A 22675-nucleotide genomic window follows, 5' to 3' on the forward strand; every position below is an offset into this window, starting at 1 on the left:
ATGATGATGTCTGTGACCTCACAGGATTGTTGTGAGGATCAGATGAGTGGTATACGTAGAGCGCTTTGCAAACCAGCATTACATTAGTAATAATAACTGTCACTCTTAGGCAGTTATTGAATGTGAAAAGCGAGCTCTGATATTCTATATTATTATTATATTATATTATTATATATTATGGATTATTATTATAAGACAGAGTTATCAGGACATCTTTGACCTGCTGTACTCATCATTTTCTAGATCTCCACATAACAATGTGTCACTCCATCCTTTTTTCTCTCTTCCCATTTCTTATGTACCAGGTGGGGCCTAAGTTACAGGAAGGTGAAGAGAGATGGAGGAGAGGAAAAGGTAGGATGGAAAAATGGAGTATGAACGAGAAGGGCCATAGATGTGGAAAGAAAATCTAAAGCTCTGGAAAGAAGAAGAATTGTACCTATGGCTGCAGGGGTGGGGAACCTGCGGCCTCTTGGGCCAAGGACCACATTTGAGGACCTAGAGGGCCACATGTGGCCTTGAGGCCACAGGTTCCCCTGCCCTGGTAGGGGTGTGATGAGTCACACAAGTAGTCATATGTTCTCTAAGCTTGAGCCAGCTTTCCCTTGGATTCTCTGTCTCTCTCTGTATGTGTGTATGTATATACATATATACATACATATACATATATACATACATATACACATATGTGTGTGTATGTGTATGTATATATATATAGGAGACTGTGCCCCAGTTTGGGGGGGAGGAGAAAAAGGAAGGAGAGAGGATTTGCACCAACTGTTCTTACTCCATAACCTTTAGTAAATTGTCTGGCTAGCAGTTAGTTGATACCATTGAATCACCAACTGGTAAAGCACACTTGGGGAAGCTTATAAACTAAAGTATTATAAAAACAATTCCCCAACTCCTCGAAGTGCCCTAGAACCTAGAGAGAAGAAGTAGTAACCTTTTTCTGGGGATCCAATATGCCGATGTGAGTGAGAATTGGGACAGTAGCCCCAAAGCATGTGCAACAAACACAAATGTTTCCTGGGCTAATTGAACTTGTTTTATGTAATTTTAAACTTACAGAACTGTTAAAGTGGGGAACAATTCAATTCCTGCAAATTCAAACCAGAAACTTAGAGAATTTCACAAACTAAAAGCTAGCATTCATTCAGTGGTGGTCTGTGTCACCCAAGTGCCTAGAATTGCATTCTGAGATACTGAGATTCTCTAGCAGTAGAAGACAGTGTGATGTAGTGGCTTGCTTTGCCATCAGAGTCCCTACCCTAGTCTGCTACCTATCTGTAGGTAGTACAGGTAATAGATTCCCCTGGCTCTGTTGTTGTATCAATTAATCATGTCTGATGCTTCATGACCTCATTTGGGGTTTTCTTGGCAAGATACTGGAGAGGGTTGCCATTTCTTTCTCCAGCTCATTTTACAGATGAGGAAATTGAGGCAAACAGGGTTAAGTGACTTGCCAAGGGTCACACAGCTAATAAGTGTCTGAGGCCAGATTTGAACTCAGGAAGAGGAAATCTTTCTGATTCCAGGCCCAGCACTCCATCCAATGTGACACCTAGCTGTCCTCTAAGTGCTGGGAATAGAGAAAGAGAGACTAAAGACAGCCCATCTTCTAGGAGCTTTCAATCAATTATTAGATGTCTTTAAGATATATGTGAAACTAAAAGATCATTTCTACCTAAACAGATTAATTTTTTATGAAGATGAAGTAAACAGTGGTTTCTTTTCTAAGTAGAACTTAACAACCAAAGCAAAATTCCACCATGGCATGACTTCCATAGCAAAATTCAAACTTCCTAACTTCCGGAATATAGTCTAGTTTAAATAAGGAGGGAAACTTTTGTGAAGCTTTTAGCAAATGAGTAAATATAAGCAGGTACTGGAATTTTTAAAAATGCTTTGGAGATGTCTCTTACCTGCGATGTCACATAGTTCTGCATCAGAGGCATTGGCCAGAGCCTCCTCTAACTCTGGTTCTAGTGTTACACTTTCCAGAACAGGATCAATTGGCTTTTGCTTGGGGACCCACACTTTCCCTGTAAATGTAAAAAATAATGTCAATTATAATCCAGCTGCCCAACCATCATTTAAAAATAACAGGGTGACAAAGGGAGGACTCTGATTTACTTATTAGGAAAAAGTTTATTGACATGATTACAATGCATGCTTTCAACCTGGATATCACCCTAAAGTTTCTACAGAGAGAAGGAACTTTAGGGTGTATCTGCTCAGTGACTGGACAAAGACTGGGTCTGGGTCTAGGGATCCTGAACCTGCTGCTAAGGAATCACCTCTAGGATTTAGTTACTAAAAGGTATTAAGGACATAGAAATACCTGCCACAGGGAACGTTCTGTGATGTGTCTGTATTTCAGTTTTTTAGCTCTCTATGAGGACATTAGCTGTGTAGAAGACAAATTGGCAGAAGAAAAGTGGTGAAGTTGGCACAACGAGAGAAAATGACAAATATTGGAGGGGACTTTTGGAAAACTTTTTACCCCTATGAGGGAAATGAGTTAGAAAGGAAAGAAAATCCATTTTTGTTAATTACAAGAAAGAAAGAAAAAAGAAAGGAAGGAAGAAAAAAAGAGAGAGAAAGGAAGAAAGAGTTTTTTTTTTACAAAAGAAGAGAGGCCATAAGATCCATCTCTACTTTAATTTTTGGGTGATCTGAACATGCCCTGGGTTTTTGTTGACCACATAAACAAACCATTGTAGAATGCACACACCTTCAAAAACCTCTGGGTCTAGAATAGTGTTTACAAACAAAAGAGACCCTTCTCCCAAGTCATGAGTTCTATATCAGTCAAGCAAAATCTTAAGAAGTTTGAACAAGGATAGAATGTATTGAGGGGCAGAGCCAAGATAGTGGAGTAGAAGAAAGACCTGTAGGAGCTCTCTCCCCACAGCCCATAAAATACGTATAAAATAATTCTAAACAAATTCTAGAGCAGCAGAAGCCACAGAACAACAGAGTGAAAGAGATTTCCAGCCCAAGGCAACCTGGAGGGCCAACAGGAAAATTTTATCACACCAGGTTTAGAGTGGAGTGCAGCATGGCTTTGGCTGCACAACGTGGCAGGGACAGGACTGGAGCAGGTTTCAGAGTGCGGAATCACAGGCAGCAGCTATAGTTCCCAGATCCCTCACCCCATAAATTCGAGAAACAGCTTCAAAGATCAGTGAGAAAGCTCTTTCACCTGGGTGAAAAGGGAGTAGGGTCCTCCCCTAGTCCTGGCCCCAGGCAGAGGCAGCAGCAGCGTCCATTTTTGGAGCCCTCGGCCTAAAGACCCTGGGAGAATTGAGCCACTGATTTGAGTCTCAGTTCTGAGTGGCAGCCCTTGGGTGAGGAGGAACACTGCCATGGTGGAACTAGTGGGGGCTCTGGAGAGGGAATTCTACTTGCAGATTCTGAGAAGAAAAGCTTGCAGTAACTCTTAGACCAGAGCACAGGCCAGGAGAGGAGTAAACTCCTCTTCCTTGATTGTGCCACCTTAGAGGAACTGAGAACTTACAGGTCCCCAGAGTATACCCTCCTCTTGACAAAGGACTCAAAAGTCAAGTAACTGGCTGGGAAAATGCCCATAAAAGGGAAAAAATGAACAGGTATTTTCTTCCATCCTTTCAGATGAGGAAGAACAAAGCATTCCACCAGAGGAAGACATAAAAGTCAAGGCTTCTGCATCCAAAACCTCCAAAATAAATATGCAAGGATCTCAGGCCATGACAGTGCTCAAAATGGATTTTGAAAATCAGGTAAGAGAGGTAGAGGAAAATTGGGAAGAAAAATGGGAGTGATGCAAGAAAATCATGAAAAGTGAGTCAACAGCTTGCTAAAGGAGACCCAAAAAATGCTGAAGAAAATAACATCTTTAAAAATAGGCTAACTCAATTGGCAAAAGAGGTCCAAAAATTCAATGAGGAGAAGAATGCTTTAAAAAGCAGAATTAGCCAAATGGAAAAGGAGGTTCAAAAGTTCACTGAAGAAAATAGTTCTTTAAAAATTAAAATGCAGTAGATGCCAGCTAATGACTTTATGAGAAACCAAGAAATTACAAAACAAAGCCAAAAGAATGAAAAAGTAGAAGACAATGTGAAATATCTCATTGGAAAAACAACTGATCTAGAAAATAGATCCAGGAGAGACAATTTAAAAATTATGGGACTACCTGAAAGCCATGATCAAAAAAAGAGCCCAGACATCATCTTTCATGAAATTATCAAGGAAAACTGCCCTGATATCCTAGAACTGGAAGTTAAAATAAATATTGAAAGAATCTACCAATCACCTCTTGAAAGAGATCCAAAAAGAAAACCTCCTAAAAATATTGCAGTCAAATCCCAGAGTTCCCAGATCAAGGAGAAAATATTGCAAGCAGCCAGAAAGAAACAATTTGAGGATTATGGAAATACAATCAGGATAACACATTAAGGGAGTAAAGGGCTTGGAATGTGATATTCCAGAAGTCAAAGGAACTAGGATTAAAACCAAGAATCACCTACCTAGCAAAACTGAGTATAAGACTTATAGGGAATAAATGCTCATTCAATGAAATAGAGGACTTTCAAGGACTCTTGATGAAAAGACCAGAGCTGAATAAAAAATTTGACTTTCAAACACAAGAATGAAGAGAAGCATGAAAAGGTAGACAACAAAGAGAAATCATAAGGGACTTACTAAAGTTGAACTGTTTACATTCCTACATGGAAAGATAATATTTGTAACTCTTGAAACTTTTCTCAGTATTAGGGTAGTTGGAGGGATTACGCGCACACACACACACACACACACACGCATGCATGCACACATATAGGGCACAGAGAGCACAGGGTGAGTTGAATAGAAAAGAATGATATCTAAAAAATAAGATTAAGGGATGAGAGAGGAATATATTGGGAGGAGAAAGGAAGAAATGAATGGAGCAAATTATCTCTCATAAGAGACAAGGAAAAACTTTTTCAGTGGAGGGGAAAGGGTGGAGGTGAGAGGGAAAAGGTGAAGCTTACTCTCATCACATTTGGCTTAAGGAGGGAATAACATGCACACTGAATTTGGTATGAAAATCCATCTTACACTAACAGGCAAGTAGGAGAGAAGGGGATAAGTGGGTTGGGGGACGATAGAAGGGAGGGCAAATGGAAGGAGGGAGTAATTAGAAATAAACACTTTAGGGGAGGGACAAGGTTTAAAGAGAAAATAAAATAAATAGGGGGCAGGATAGGATGGAGGGAAATAGTTAGTCTTTCGCAACATGACTATTATGGAAGTCTAGCAAAACTACACATTTATAGCCTATATTGAATTGATTTCCTTCTCAGTGGGGATGGGTGGGGAGGAAGGAAGGGAGAGAAGTTGGAACTTAAATTTTAGGGAATGAATGTGGAGAATTGTTTTTGCATGCACCTGGGAAACAAGAAATATAGGTAAGGTGGTATAGAAATCTATCTTGCTCTACAAGAAAAGAGAGAAGATGGGGTTAAGGGAGGGGAGAGGTGTGATATAGAAAGGAGGGAAGATTGGGGGAAGGGGTAATCAGAATGCATGGTGTTTTGAGGTAGGGAGGGGAGAGATGGAACTCAAAATCTTGTGGAAATGAATGTGGAAAACTAAAAATAAATAAATTAATTTAAAAATAAAATTTAAAAAAAGGATAGAATATATTGAAGGAGGTGTTATTTTATGAGATAACAACTTTCACTGTCATATCTGTTGCAAGTTTTTGAGTCTAGCCTAGGGATGAAAAAAACCTGCTGTTTAGGTTTGCTGAAGCCTGCTTCTGCTTCAGTTTAGGTCTAGTGTCGTGGTCCACAAAGTGAGATCAGAGGCATGTCCCAGGGAGCATATGATCAACCAAACAGAGGGTGACAACATGGGTAGCGCTCCACCCTCTCCAGAATAGTCATCGTGGAGCTTGTCTCCAACACAACTATATCTACCTTTCCCCCCAACATTCCTCCTTCTGAGTCTGACATCTTCTTTTCAAAGCAGTTATCACCTAAAAGACATGCAGACACCCAGAGCAGAAGATGCCACTGGAAAATTCTTCTCCCCCTTCCAGATACTCACCTTACCCTGCCAGGTCCCCTTGTTTCTCTGTGTTCTAGATAAGCCATCACTTAGAGCCCTGCCTCCCTGCTCTTCATTTTGGTTGAGACTTAGTAAGTCACAGAGAATGAGTAGGCATGGATGAGAACATATTTCTCTATCTTTTCCCCAAAAAACTCATCCTTTTCTAAACTTCCCCATTATTGCTGATGATACCACAATCTTTCCAGTCACCAAAGTTCATAGTATCATTTTCAACTCCTTACTCTCCCCCAAATATCCGATTAGTTGCCAAATCTTATTGTTTTTATTGCCATAACATCCGTTGCATCTGTCTCTTCTCTGAGCAAACAGCTTCCATTCTAGTTCAAAGGCCTCACGACCTCTCTACCTGATCACTGCAATAACCTTCTCAATACACAACTGAACACGTAGGGACTATTGATTTAGTGGAATGCCTTTGGGTACTTCAGAAGGTTCATAAAATGGGCTGATTGGTCTGAGGGGCTTGGGATTCAGGAGCCCACTACCTCCACTTTGCATGGGTCTACCTACCAGTCCCAGGAATTCCATTTCCTCCTTCTAAAGCTAAAACAAGCAATGAACCTGGATTTGAACAAGGTGAACTCTGTGGATTGTAAGAATAAGAGAAAACATCCAGATAGGCAAGTACCTTATAATTTATCGATTCTTAGGGGAAAGGAAAGAATTCAAGGGGCATTGAAAAAATGCAGGGGCAATACACAACCTTAAGGGCATGACTCAGAGTTTAAATCGACCCAAGTATATCTGGATGTCTATCTTGCATTCACAGCCTTCTGCGACGTGAATGAAGTTTGTTTGTTTGAACAAAGCCCTTTGACTTTGGCAGAGATCGCTGCATGTCCCACTTGACCTAGGGGACTGGGTTTAGCGGTAAGCAGCACTAGTCATGAAGCGCCCAGTGATGATCACAGATCGTTAATTCTCTATGGTTCTCCGCTCTTCCCCACCTTCATCTTGTAAATAGCTTTAGTGATCCTGATGACGCTGTGGGTATCTGTGTATAAGAACACTTAAAGACCAGTAACGTCCAATCTAGTCAGACACTATAACCATCTAGCTGGCACAGAGGGACAAGGAACCAAACCAGATCTGCACCATAATTACGTTATCTGTAGGTGTGGCGTCACTAAGTCTCAACCAAAATGAAGAACAGGGAGGCAGGGCTCTAAGTGGTTGCTCATCTAGAGCACAGAGAAACAAGGGGACCTAGCAGAGTGAGTTGAATATCTAGAGGAGGAGGAAGAATTTTCCAGCGGCATCTTCATAGCTACTGCTATGGGTGTCTGGGTATCTTTTAGGTGATAACTGCTCTGAAGAGACAATGTCAGACAGATGGAGGAATGTTGGGGGACAAAAAGCAATTTGGAACTATGAAATTCTATATAAAATTAAGATGATTATAATATGCCTTATTCTCTATTGTCCTCTGGATAGAGTCCTACCTTCCTTAATGGAGATTTTAGAACCTTACGTTTTTCCAACCTTATCTCTTCCCTAATTTCCAACACTAATCCTAGTAGAAAGGTTAGTTTCCTCCTTGCCTTACAGCCACACTGGGCTCATTCCTCCATTGTGATTTTTCTCAAGCTGTTCCATTTGCCTGAAATGTCCCACCACCCCACCCACCTATCCATCATTTAAGAAGTAAATCTTCCACAAAATAGCTCCTAGTGACTCTTCCCTCTTCTGAATCGAGTCAGCATGAGAACAGTCACCCCCTCAAAACACAGGGCATAAAGTGAACATTAGTTCATGTAATATCCATTTAGCTCATAAAGTATTCCTGCCAATCCAAAACCAACAGCTAGAACTGAGGCTGCCCTTCACTATCAGTGTCTCTTGAGACAGAATGATGAAGGAAAGGCTTTAGACAGTGTGTCTCCAATTTTCCTTTACTTTCCTGAGTATAAGCATGCTGTCATGCAAAAGACGTTCTCTGAGTTGCTAGAATTGAGCTAATTGCCCTGAGTTAGAGAGACAAATTATTTCATAATTGTTGGAAGCCATGGGTCTTTGCTTCTTTTAAATAATTTGAGAAGAAAATATCTGCTAGGCACTGTCAGACTGACAAAAACCAGCTCTCCCTTGTAACATAAATGAATGCTGCAGAATGGTCCACACTCTTTCAGCAGCTTGTTATCTTATAACACCCCAGTTTTTGGTTTTGGGGATATTTTTGTTTTTTATGAATTACGGGACAAATCCAAAACAAATTCTAGTTTTATTTACTCGACACACACATTGTGAGCACAATGGAGAATCAGGATGACAGAAATGGGAGGGCAGAAAGGAGCTAGGACGTGTGCCAGGAAACTCTCCAGCGTTTCTCCTTAATGGGTCTGTAATCAGCTCTCATATTTAAGCCACAGGGAGCAATTGACATTGCTGATATTAGAGCCTTTGATCTTGAGTCTGGCCCCATAATTCTGCGGGGTTGCGAAGTAAAGTGATCGTTTGGCAGCAAGACAAGCGTTTGGGTAGGTCCTAACGGGGAAAGGCAGAGAGAGAGGAGCAGTCTGGGAATTCATGAAGTCATAGATTGAAAACAGGAGGGGACCTTGGGGGCATCTACTCTAATCCCTTTGTTATACAGATAAGGAAACTGAGGTTAAGTAACTTGTCCAGAGTTATCCATGTAGTAAATACCAAAGGTTGGATCTGAATCCAGTCCCCCCCACCCCTGCCACCTCTACTTCCATATCCAGAGCTTTTTACAAGGCTTCTTTTCCTTCCTGTCTATTCTCTACCTGGAAACCTCTCCTCTGAAGAGGGCTCCTAGTAGGCCAGTACCACTTACTCATAATAATATGCTTATTACTATGACGATAATAGCTGTTATTACTACTATTATTGCACTGGCTGTGTTTTATGTAGCTGTACCTCATAGTGGGGGAGGGGAGAAGTGGGAGACCCCTAACACAAGCAAACGTCGTCATCATCACCACCATCACTGCCATTTATGTGTACTTTAAAGTCTGTGAAACACTCTAAATGTATTATCCAATTTGATCCTCCCAGTGATTCTCATGGGGCAAGCGCTACAGGTATTAAATTACCCCTCTAGAAGATATTATTCACTCTAAAAGAAGGATCCAAGATAAAAGATTTTAAGTGACTTGTCCGGGGTACCCCAGCTATCAAGTATTTGAAGTGAGTTTGTGATTGATCTGAGCCTCCTGGACTCCAAGTCCCACATACCATCCCCTATGCCATGCTTGGGTCCAAACATACACATAACTTATTCTTCTTGATTAGAATTCATGGTAGCATGAGAATACTGACAAGAAGTGCCAACAATATGGGTAGCCAATTTTCTACTGCTTGTCATAGCATGAATAAATCCCAGTAGCAAACAATCCATACCGGGAATTTCCTTGCCGTCAAAGCAGTATCTGAGCATTGGACATACCAAGGTCAAATCAGAGCAGCCAGAGCTTTGGTATTTAATCTCTCCACTTTCCTCTGCTCCCTTTTCTATCTCCCCTCTAAGTGTTCTCTGATGGATTTCTTCTCATGAGGTAATAAGACTATGGAGAGGCAAATAAATTGTGTTTGTCATTTTTCTTGCTTGGGCCTCGGTTTTCTCCTCTCCAAAGTGATGAGGTTGGACTAGCTGGCCTCTGAGGTGCTTCCTAGATCTATGATCTCACAATACTCTCCCCCTTTCTGTGACAATTTTAGCAAAGCAAACTTGACATTCTGATAAATACCAGGTTGTTGTAAGCTCCAAACATTAGGGAACACTGTCAGGAAGTCACTGCCTACTGCTCTTTCTGTTGTCATGACCAAGGTTACGTGACTAGCATAAGATCGAACAACAAAAGGCAAACACCAGGGTCAGAGGAGTCCTGGGGCACTCCAGTAATAATAACTCATCAGAGAAATCATCCTACAATGGACTTTTTGGGGTGATTGGGAAAAGAAAGCATTCCCGGAATGTGTATTGTCCAAGGAAAGATTGCGATGGAAATAAGAGAGCACCAAAAAGATGGATAACATATAATGTACAAATATTCCCAACTTAACCATCTATTATAGCACACATATCACTTACTCAACACTAACACTGAAATGTTTGTGTTAAAAAAACTTTTTGATCATTTGCTTTCTTGAAAGTGGTTTCGCCTAGTAGAGAGAAAGCTGTCATTAAAGTAATGATGTCTCAGATTTAATTCCTGCCACATCCAAGGTAAGTCATATAAGTTCTCAATGCCCCAGGAATCCCTCTATGACTAGAAGTAAAAAATAAGTTATGACACCCTTAGAGGCTCCCATGAGAATGCAAACACTGGCTCAAGACCACTAGCTCCACTCCCTCAGAGACACACACATAAGTAGAAAGCAATTAGAAAATTGCCACTCCTCTTAGGCCAACATTAGTTTTCTAGCGAAGACTGAACATCAATGGAGTCTGAGACACTCCTAGAAATCCTTCATGGGAGATCTCTTCACCTATATAGGAATGATATATGGTAACACCATTTGTTGAATGAAATTTAATGTCATATGCTCAACAAAGGAGAGGAAACATGGCAGAAGGGATGATCCACTTGAGTCTGGATCCCTCTCTACTACAAAATAGCAGCGTGACCTTGGGCAAGTCACAACCTTTGCGAGCAAGGGCCTTCTCAATTACAAAAGAGAGGAGTGTTATAGTTTCCTCAAAGGTTTACCATGAAGATCAAATGAGAAAGTCCATGTAAAATGGATCATTATCTGTCAAGGACTATAAAGGATGCTAGCTATTGTCAGTAAACGTCTGGTGAGGACATGTACCAAGCAGAACAAATCTCCCTTTTACAATATGAAAGTTTCTACAACAAAACCGATATTGTCCCTTTTCATAACATGTAGAGTTACATCAACACAGCATAGGGGTGGATCATACATGTAGAACTAGAAAGGACCCCAAAGGTCATCCAGCCCAATCCCCTCCTTTTACAAGTGAGGAAAGTGAGACCCAGAGAACTTAAGTGGCTTGCCATAGGTCATACAGTCAATGTGTCCAATGGCAGAGCTTGAACTCAGATTACTGGGTTCTTATTTCAGAGCTAGAGTTCTTTCATTGTATTATTCTACCTCAGGAAGACCTGGATTCCAATCCTAACTCTCATACTCACTGGCCGTATGACCACAAACAAGTCACATAAAGAACCCTCTTTTAGTCTTAATTTCCTTATCTGTAAAATGGGGACAATAATACTTGCAGGGTTGCCATGAGGACCAAATGAGATGATGTATGAAAACTGCTTTGTGGTTTAAAGCTTCCTATAAATACTGATTATTAATATGCTGTTCTGTCAAATAACAGCATGACCTATGCCTTTAGAACATCTTTTGCAGCATAAAAATCATACCTCATAGCAAAATGTTGAAAAGAGATGGCAAAACATAGGACCTAGAATTATCTTATGAACTCAATCAGCAGGGCCATGGCCCACTTGGAGAAATATTTGATGATACCTCTTTTTTCTCCTGTGTAGGGGACCAGATCTTCTCGGTCCTTAAATTCTTTAGCTTGCTTTTCCAAGTGATCCAGAAGGTCATCTCTTTTAAATGGGCCTGTAGGTGGTTTTGTGGTCTGATCCTTCTGTCTCAGTCCTGCTGGCAATAGTGCATTCTAAATTGGAGAAAAAGAGAGAGGAAGGGAGAGAAAGAATGAAGGGAGGAATAAAAAGAAAGGGAGAGGAAAGAGAGTGGGGAAGGAAAAAAGGGAATGGGGAAGGAAAAAGGGAATGAGAAAGGAAAAAAGGGGAAGAAAAGAGAGAGGGAAAAGAAAAAGGAAGAGAGGAAGGAGAGAAGAGGAGGAAAGAGAAGAGAGGGAGAGGAAAAAGAGAAGAGAGAGAGGAAAGAGAGGAGGAGGGGAGAAGGAGAAGAGGGAAAAGGATAGGGAGGAGAGGAGAGAGGAGAGAATGATTAACAGCTAAAAAGTTATGTTTTCCAGGAAACTCATCTTAATACAGATGATTTCATCAATGAAAACTAGAATTTCAGAAAAATATATCTGAGGCAAGAGTCAGTCAACGCTGTCAAGGGGTCAACGATATTTACTGATTGTCCAATGCACTAATGAGCTAATGGCGAGAAAGGAGCAAGGAGGAACAGTACTTCAAAAGAAATGGCAGAAATGACCCCTTCCCGAAAGAAATTTGCCATCTCATTAAGGAAATATAAGTGTTTAAATCCATTTACAATTCAACATATCAGCAAGTAGAAATTAATATAGTACATACTGAGAAGATGATCTTGAATTAGGTTTTGAAGAACGTGTAGGATAGACTTGGGAGGACCAGGGAGAAGAAAATGGACAAAAGTATGAGAATGTATAAGTCATATATAGGGGACAGTCAGCAGATTATTTTGATCAAAGTTTAAGAGATTAAAAGGAACTGAAAATGGTATTAAAGTGAGTGGCAGGGCAGGGTGGTAACTGGAGAGCTTTGAAGACAAAATGAGAGGCTGGGATTTTATGGAGCATCAGGCACACTCCTAGACAAAGAGTAGATGTTAACTGATTGATTAAATTGGTATTTTAGAGACGATTATCTCAGCAGCTGTGTACTGCATGGAGGGATACCAAAACAAACCGGAGTCATAGGGACCATTATTTTCAGTAATCCATGTACAAGATATGAAGGCCTGAATTACGTGGCGGTTGGAAAAATAGGAAGGAGCAGCTCAGAGAAACATTTCCAAGTAATCAGTAGGACTCAGAGAAGATGAAAGAGATATAGAGTTAATCAACGTTTTTATTTTCAAATCTATCCTTCAGTGAAAGGCTACAGATGCTTGACTAAGAAAAAAACAGGTTTATTTATGGGAGTATTCACTTTAAGCAAAATGGAGCTTATACTCATGACAGATAGCTACAGTCTAACATATGATAAAAATATTATGAAGGATTTATTTCCTATGCCATTAAACTTTGATATGATCTGTAAATGGATTTAAACTACAGATTAAACAAAAAAATCTTGGAGTTTGAGAGGTTTCTGAGGGGAATAACAAGCAGACAGGGAAGTCAAACTCAAAAGGATTTTGGAAGAGTGCCAAGAAATTCCCTAAGTGTAAGATAGGTTAACTTACATTCAGGTCTCACTTGGAGCATGTGATGAGACACAGTTGCTGTTGTTACCCAAACCCAGGCTATTTTTAAGTTTCTTCCTATTGTTGTGTTGAAAAGTTGAAAAGCCAAAGATGGAACTGCAAAGTATTAGACGAAAACTTTCATTTGTGAACGTGGGAGGATGAGAACCTCCTGATCAATTTAATGAATACTCCCAATCAATTTGAAATTACAGGTAATTGGGCCCTAGAAAACTCCTTGCTGAGGTACAAAAGGTGCTCCTTTAATTGATTCCCATTGACTTGGGCTGCTTCCAAGACTGGTAACTCAGAGCTAAGAGCCCAGCAGAGTCATGTTGGAAGATATACACCATTCACTGTGATTTATAAAAAAACAAGATGTGAAACGGCTTAGTTCTCCCTTTCCCTTGAACTTCCACTGTGGAGTGTAGTAAGGCAGGAGAGTTCCTCTCCCTTCCAGCTTTATTCCGCACTCCACCTCCTAACAGATCATGACTACTTACATGAGAAGCCCGTGGTAATCAGTATGCACCTGTCCTGGTGGCCTAAGGTTCCTAGACTTCAGATTCCTGACTAAGGTCTGTTTCCTTTTTCCTATTCAGGAGTTCCTGAGAATTACCATTCATTGCCTTGAGGGCAAGTAAAGAGGAAGGATTGGCTAATGTCATCTGTCCCTAGGGCCTCAGCCTAGTGACCGCTGCTCTAGAGTTTAGTGGCTTGCTGTTGACTTGGAAGGAAGTCTCTAACAGAAGACTGCACATCCAGAAGACTATGAAGAATGATGAAGAGCCTTGAGATCATGCCATATGAAGATGGCTGAAAAGATTGGGGATATCAAGACTACAAACCAGAACACTTGGGAGAAGCCATGATAGCTATCTGAATGCCTGTCATGAGAAAGAGGAATTAGATTTGTTTTGTTTAGATGTTAGAGGCAAATTTCAGGTTTGATACAAGAAAAAACTTCGAATACCCAGAATGGTCCCAAAGTAGAGGTAGCAGTTCCCCTTTATAAAAGGTATTCTTCTTCAGGAAAATGTTTGCCTTCAAGGTATCCAGGGCCACATGATGGATAATAGGGATCACAGATCTAGAATATGATTGTTCCTCAGAGGTCATCAAATCCAGGGTCAGTGAACTATGGCCCATGGGCCAATCTGACCTGCTCACAGATTATTTTGTATGACACTGTGAACTAAGAATAATTTTTATATTCTTTAAATAAAGTTTTATTGCATTTAAAGATATAAGAACCAGTTTTAGATCAAGGTCTGTACAAAAATAGGTAGCAAGTCAGATTCAGCCCACAGGTCAGAGTTTGCCCACCCCTGATCTAGTCTAATCTCTTCATTATGAGGATTTTATAGATGCCCAGAGAAGTTAAATGATTTTTCCAAGGTTATACAGAAATTTTGAAAACTATAAATATTAAAACATGATATATAAATATAAACCCATAATTGATTTAATGTAAATCACCAAGGTCATATAGGATAAAAAGGCTTCTTATTATAATATCATATACTACAATAAGTCAATCATACTTAAACTAAATATAATGTTTAAAATGTTATCTTGAATTGCTAACTGTTGCAATATGTGACTAGTTCCTAACCAATAAGATAACTGAGAAAAATATCTCCCACACCCATTTTCTCTTGATTTCTGGTAGTAACCATGCATAGTAAATATACGATATGTCTTTAAAACCCACTAATTTGCTTCATGTTGGGTGGGGAGGAGGCCAGCTGATCTGGAGAAACATTTCAAACATGCAGTAAAACGCTGAAAAAGAAATGCAATTTTTTTCTACTTTTCTGGTAATTAAGTAAAGAGAAAGAGGCTAACAAAGGTATTTAAGAACTCTCCTTTAATAAATGAATTTGTAATTAGCATATGCATAATTTATCAAGAAATATATTCTTGTGAAGTGCTCGAGGATACTTACAAACAAGCACCATCCTCCTGCCTATACTCAAAACCAGAATTTAAAGCTGGAAGCCATCAGAAAAATGTCTAGTCTAACTCTCTCATTTTATAGAGAAAGAAACTTGGGTCTAAAGTGACTTGTTGAAAGTAATGCAATACAAAGTCGAAGAGCTGAGATTTTAATCCAAGTCCTCTGACTAATCTGCTATACTGTATACTGATCAGATGTCGTCAGTTTGGTTAGCCAGAGTTCTTTTCATGGGCTGCTAGGTGGTGCAGTGGATAGGGTGCTGGGCCTAGAGTCAGGAAGACTCATCATGTGAATTCAAATCTAGCCTCAGATACTTCCTAGCTGTGTGACCCTGGGCAAGTCACTTTACCCTCTTTGCCTCAGTTTTCTCATCTGTAAAATGACCTGGAGAAGAAAAAGGCAAGCCACTCCAGTATCTTTGCCAAGAAAACCCTAAATGGAGTCAGACACCACAGAACAACAACAAATTTTTTTTACAGATCCTGAAAAATGAGACTCCAACCTAGCCCCTGCTCAAATTTCCACAAATTTTTCATGAGCTGTGTCTTAATTAATAAATTCATATCTACAACACAGTCACAAAGTGCACATTACAGAAATTATTTCAAATCAATGGATCCTTTAGGACAAAATTTGTTTGATGATTTTTTGCAAAAACCATTGTGGGACATGAGGTTCTCAGCCATACGGTTTTATGCTAAAATGAAGAAACTTCAACATTTCTTTCCCTGAGTTCCAATCCCCTTGGATTTTCCCACTGTTCCTTGGGAAAACAGGAAGCACTCTGGTGCCTAATCTTTGACTTAGATCCCTACAGGACAACACAGGGTCTCTGTGTGTAACATAGTTCTTGATAAGCTTCATATACTATTATCAAATATGCTTAAATGTACCTATTTACCCTGAGAAGCCTATTCTAGGCTTTTCCCTGAAAAGCAGCCCTTGGAAATGCTAGCCCCTTCCCATCCCTCCTCTCTCCCTTCACCAAGCAGTCAGGAAACACAAAAGGGAAATTGGGGTCTGGGAGACTGTTCAATGAACAGATGCAGAACAAACTGAGCAAAACCGGGAAAACAATCTGTACAATGACAAAATTATAGAGAAAAATAATTCTGAAAGACTTTGGAACTCTAATTAATACGTAAGTCCAAAAACTGAAGATAAAATATACCATTCAACTTCTGATAGAGAGGTGATGAACTTAAAATACTCCTAAATGCAGAAAAAGAAATTTCTTAGGCATCATTAATGGGGGAATTTGTTTTTCAGGATATATAGATATGTAGCAAGGGACTTGATTTTTTTAAAAATTTACTCAATAAGGAAGAGGAGGTAGTGAGAAGAACAGATTACTTTTTAAAAATTGTTACTTAAAAATAACAATAGTGAACTAAAAAGATAATTCCATGATCTGTTGCCCAAATTGACATTTGCATAGAGCTTGGTGGACCCACTCCTGACTATTGGCAGCGGGGGTCTGTGCAGTTGTTTCAGGTGCTTCTTGGCTTCCAGATTAGAGAGAGAAGGTGGATGATGTCCACCTCACTTCAGGTTGCTGAAGGGAGAATAAGACTCTGGGAAGAAGCTGACATGAGAGGATTGGCAGTCTCCACTATGTCCCTATCCCCAGCTTGCTATACTAGAGGCTTCAGAGTTTTTCCCCTTGGGTAAGATCAGGGACCCTCTTGGTTTTGCTGAATTATCTCATTTCTAATGGGAAAGCTCCTTCACTCTGTATTGTCTGGTAAATATTCTTCTATATGTACTCTCTCTGATTTCCGTTTTGCCATTGACTTGGACAAATGAGTTTCTTTGCTACTTACTAGGTGTTTTCATTGTTGAATTGGTGTTTGATGTGTAGTAGGGAAAGGGTCAAGCTTTGGAGATAAAGACTAGATCTTTTTTTCCTAATTAATGAAGTTTAGCTTGAATCTGATAATCTGGATTAATGATATTTAGGGGAATGGATAGATATAATTCTAGCCCAGTTGGTACTCCTCCTCTCTGAGGAGAGCAGAGTGGACAGGCTTTGGACCCCAGCTTCCTGCTTCTCCTCCTGTCAGGAAGTAAAGTCTCCCTGGGAGAAAGGTTGGGGGAGAAGAAGGCAGAGAGATATCTATTATTCCTCTTTTGGAGTCACACAACAACCCCATGCTATATGTGGCTATATGTGAGGGACACCTTTGTTCCACTTTAAGGTGGGAAGTACTGATAATAGAATGTCCTAGTCTAAAGTTGTAGATTAGGGCTTCCCTTTTTTGTGTCATGGAACCCTTGGGAGTCTGGTGAAGCCTGTGGACTCCTTCTTAGAAGAATGTTTTTAAACTCATAAACTATATAAAATTGTATAGGAAACTTTTTATATTGAAATATAATTAATTTTTTTAAAAAGTTCACAGACCTCAGATTTAAGAACTTCTTTATTGGATATGTGCATTTGTATGCATTTTATCTATGACATCCCCAGATCATTATTTCTGGGACCTATCTGTACCCCATTTGTACGCTTGCCAAAAAGACTATTTTATGGAGAACTCACACAGGGTGAGTGTTCATAGGGTAGCCAGAAGAAGTGATACAAAACACTCTCAAGGTCTCACTTAAGAACTTTGGAATTGATTGTGCGATATGGGAGACACTAGCACAGGACCACTCAGCATGGTGTGTCCACATCAGAGAAAGTGCTGTGTGTGCTCTGTGAGCAAAGCAGATTGAAACAGCTCAAAGAAAACACAGAATGAGCAAATTTAGAGTATCCACCTCAAATGTTCACACTGACTGTTTATGCCGGACCTGCGGTAGAACATTGGTATTGGTCTGATCAGTCACAGTTGGACTTATTGAAACTTGACTCTAGCATAGTGACGTCATTTTGGTCAACAACCAACAGCTGTACCTCACCCACATTTTAAATAGCACTTTGAGGTTGCCAAAGCACTTCACATATAGAATTTATCACAATAATAATAAAAATAGTTAGCATTTATATAACATTAAGTATCAGGCACTAAGTTACGTACTTTAGAATTAATATCTCATTTGATCTTCACAATAGCTGAGGGAGGTAGTGCTATCTTTATCCCCAATTTACAGAGGTTAAGTGACTTGCCCAGGTTCACGCAGCTAGTAAGTGTCTGAGATTGAATTTGAACTCAAGTGATTGGAAATGGCAAATCACTCTAGTGTCTTTGCCAAGAAAACCCCAAAATATGATCACAAAGAGTCAGGCACAACTGAAATGATTGTGACTCAACAACTTCCTGACTCACTACCATCATGATCCTCATTCTGGTACTTGAGGCCATATTATATCCAGTTTACAGATCAAGAGACTAAGACTGAGAGAGGGTAAAAGATTTTCCCAAAACTGTACAATTAGTAAGTTTTAAGGCACCTAGTTCTCTCTGAGGATTCTAAATCCAGCCACAGTTCATACATCAGAAATCTTTACTGCCATCAGAGCCATATCTTTTTTCATTTCCTATAAAGGAGACATAGGAGGAAGTGCTATTACCTGGGAAAGGGAATCCTCTATGATGAATCTCTTCAACATAAAATCTACGAACATTTATCTTTCTTTGTTTTGGATACAGGAGAAAAAATAAAGGATGGGAAATGGTCTCTTGACCATTGCAAGAGGAACAATGAATCTTTTATGACCTTCGAATGGGACCAGAAGAAAGAGACAGGAAAATGTAGGGCTTCTTCTCTCCAGAGACTCGGAGAGTATTTCTGCCAAAACATCTCAGCAGCTGCCCAGATCCCACACACAAATCTTCATGAGAACAATACGGCAATGGTTAGGGAAGGACTGGAAATCAATCAGGAGATCTGGGGTTGGTCTCAGCTTGCCACTAACAAGTGACATTGGATAAGTCAATTAACCTCTTTGTTCTTGGTCTTACTGTGTATCAAGTGAAATAATTGAACTAGATGATCTCTATGGTCCTCTCCAGCTCTAATGCTGCCTTGGAAATGAAGAACAGAAATCAACAGGACTTTTTCCTGAAGCTTCCACTTATTGTTTAAAATACATTTTTAAAAAATTAAGTAAAACTAAAGTTAGGACTTTTATTTTGAAATGTCAAAATATTAGTCTAATTTTTTACACAGATGTTAAGAAGTCCCGTTGTCTTAAATAAAGTGAAAAATGGATAGATTTGTAAATATACTATTAAGAGTTTTGCTAATAGGAGACATTGTAATAAAACACCTAACAATTGTACAATTATTATCATTATCCATAAAGTAACATGAAATTTTATCCAAGTATGGATCAAGTCAGATTTTTTGCCTTAAAAATACTTATATATATTATATATATAGATTTACATATGCATGATTTGTGTATATATTTAAAATACTTAGGGATCCACACGAATTCTCTGATACGAAGTATTTTGCCATAAACAAGGGTCTCAATCATTGGTGCTTTTCAGTGACATATATCAAACACCGTGGTTGGATTTCCAAATTCTCATTTATTTAAGGAAAAAAATATGTTCAATTTGATCTATTTAACTAAGCAGTCTTAGCTGAAAGTCAGGAAACTCCTGCTTGAGAACTGGTCCTAAGCACTTAATAGTTGTGTGTTCTTGAATAAATCCCTTTACCATACTAAGGCTCAGTTTCCTTATTTGTAAAAATGAGGATAATAATAATCATATAACACCACACAAGATCATTGAATAAATTTGCTTTGTAAACCTTAAAATACACTGTGTCAATGTAAGATATTATTATTTATTTTTAAAAATTATTTTACAGATTTGCCAATTAATTTCTCTTGTGTCTACCCCAAAGGAAAACCTCGTGTTTTATTTCCACTTAGGGACTTCCTCTGAAGTAGGAGCATATGGGGGTAGCTAGGTGGTAGAGTAGATAGAGCACTAAGCCTCAAGTCAAGAAGACCTGAGTTCAAATTTTACCTCAGACACTTACTGGCTGCGTGACCCTGAGCAAATCACTTAACCCTGTTTGCCTTAGTTTCCTCATCTGTTAAATGAGTTGGAGAAGGAAATGGTGAACCACTCCAATATCTTTGCCAAGAAAACCCCAAACAGGGTCACAAAGAGTCAGACATGACTGAAGCAACTGAAAAAAAAGAAAAGGAGTGCACCAGTAATAACAATCTCCTACCTTGTCTGTCTCTTTAATACATAGTCTGGTTATAAATTAAGTGTGTTATTCTAGCTGCTTAGTGAGGTGACAAAGCCAGAATAAAGACCTTAGAACATGGGCCTTGGAACCATGTGATTTAGCAAGGGCCTGACATGTAGTAAAGTGTTTAATAAATACATTGTTGACTTGCTTGGTTGACTGGACTGCTTTCCATTAAAATTGAGCAGGATTTCTCAGTTTCCACTGGACCTTGTTCCTTCAAGCAGCAGACCACCCCTAAATTCCTGATGGGCAAAATGTGGGAGAAGTACAAATGCACCCCCAGTCACCAGAAGATGCCAGAAACCAAAGAAAGGAGTAAGATGGCCTCAGGAAACGTGAACCATGGTAGGAAGAGTTGAGGCAAAAGGAGCAAGAATAGTATTTCCTCTTCCTCCTGCTTTCCTTACAGTCATATCACAAGATGATAGAAGGTGTGACTTTTATTTCTGAACCCAAAGTGCTTTGGTCCAGAACACAGCGGAAAGAGCGATAGGTATAAAGCTAGAGATTAGGAGTGGGGCTATGGCTTTCTTTGGATGGCTCTTTCATAATTTGTCCTTCCCCTCTCTCCCATCTTTCCAGTTTTATATATCTTAATCCCACAACACACTCTGCAATTCAATACACTGACATCCTTGCTATTCCTGGAGTAAGACACCCTTTCTCGGATTCTGAGCATTTTTGTTGGCTGTACCCTATGCCTGGAATGTTCTCCCTCTTCATCTCTACCTTTAATGAATGGCTTCCTTCAAAACCCAATTAAAATCTCACCTTCTACAGAAAGCCATTTTCAGTCTCCCTTACTTCTAGTGCCTTGCTTCTACTGATTATTAGCAGTTTATCCCGCATATTGCTGGTTTGTACGTAATCACTGGAGTGCTGTCTCCCCCATTAGGCTGTGGGCTCCTTGAGGGCAAGGACTGTCTTTTGCCTTATTATTATTATTTGGGGAGTATCCTCAATCCACAGTGGTTGGCAACAGTAGACGCTTAAGAAATAGTTAATGGCAGACCTAGCTCTGCTCAGCCATACGATACAAGACAATTCCAAAAGACTCATAATGGAAAATGCTATCCATGTCCAGAGAAAGAACTGTAGCGTCTGAATACAGATTGAAACATACTATTTTCACTTTTTTTCTTTCTTGTAGTTTTCCCCTTTTGTTCTGATTCTTTTTTCACAACATGTCTAATGTGAACTATGTTTAACATGATTGTACATGTAAAACCTATATCAGATAGCGTGGTGTTTTGGGGAAGGGGGAGGAGGGAGAAAAATTTGGAAATCAAGATTTTACAAAAATGAATGTTGAAAACTATCTTTCCATGTAATTGGGAAAAAATACTAAGAAGGGTAAAAAGTTTATAGAGGAAAAAAGAAATAGTTATTGACTGATCATTGTATCTCTAAGGATCAATCAACAAGCAATTATTCAGTGCCTCCTCTTCCTCCTCCTTCTCCTCCTCCTACTACTACATGCTAAGCACTGTTTTTGGTCCTGGAGTTACCAATACAAAGAATGAAAACAATCCCTTTTTTCAAAGAGATTAGGAACCTTCTTAGTACTGACTGACTATATTATACAATTATTTATTTTTATGGCTTTCTGCAGCCAAGGCTTTTCATGCTAACCCTTTCCAAGGTACTATAACTGTGAAAAAGTATAACCGTCTTATAGTCTCCATTTTCTATTGCATGTCCCAAGATTAGATTAGTAAATGAATTAGAATTTCGTTAAAGTCAAATACCTCATGCTCCCTGCTGCCCCACTCATCCCTTTTTGTTTCTGAACTAAAATTTCCCCAAAGTAATCTGTGCCTATTGCAGTCCTTTGTGCTCAATAAACACTCCTGTTTTTAAAGGGAAATTTGAGTGTGATTTATTGGGTGCCACCTGTCAGGATGAGCTATTACAAATTATACAAAATCTCTAGGTTTACAAGGCTAGCACTGCTAGGGAATGTGGGAAGCAGGTTTGGTTTTTTTTGTCTAAAGTTCTGGAAGAGAATGTAGGTATCCCTGGGAGAATGTGTGCAATCTAATAATAAAAATAACAGCAATAATAATGTTAATAATTAGCATTTACATAATGTTTCAGAAGAGTATTTTATATGTTAATCTCATATGATGCTCCCAACTATCCTTTGAGGTAGGTGTTATGATCTTCATGTTACAGATGAGGAAACTGAGATAAAAAGAGGTTTAAATGACCTGTCCAGGGCCACAGATCTAGTAAGGATTTTGAATTCAGGTCTTTCTGATTCCAAATTAGGCCCTCTATCCATTATGGCACCTGTCTTAAATGGCTTTTAATGTCCCGGAAAGACATGGCTCATCCCCAGCGTCTTCACTAAGGCTAAATGAAGAT

The 22675-nt window shown here is 39.4% G+C and overlaps 1 protein-coding gene across 4 annotated transcripts in view; it reads right to left on the reverse strand.

Annotated features, from left to right (window-relative positions):
* TMOD1 (tropomodulin 1) overlaps positions 1-22675 on the reverse strand; it is a 130968-nt gene that overhangs the window by 39096 nt on the left and 69197 nt on the right. For all 4 annotated transcript variants that reach the window (XM_072596724.1, XM_072596725.1, XM_072596726.1 and 1 more), the window contains 2 exons: positions 11563-11719; positions 1926-2045 (listed from right to left, as the gene is read on the reverse strand). In XM_072596724.1, coding sequence (XP_072452825.1) covers positions 1926-2045; positions 11563-11719 — 277 coding nt within the window. The remainder of the gene's footprint in view (positions 1-1925; positions 2046-11562; positions 11720-22675) is intronic.

Source organism: Notamacropus eugenii, chromosome 3 (genome assembly GCF_028372415.1).
Source record: "Notamacropus eugenii isolate mMacEug1 chromosome 3, mMacEug1.pri_v2, whole genome shotgun sequence".
Taxonomy (NCBI): domain Eukaryota; kingdom Metazoa; phylum Chordata; class Mammalia; order Diprotodontia; family Macropodidae; genus Notamacropus; species Notamacropus eugenii.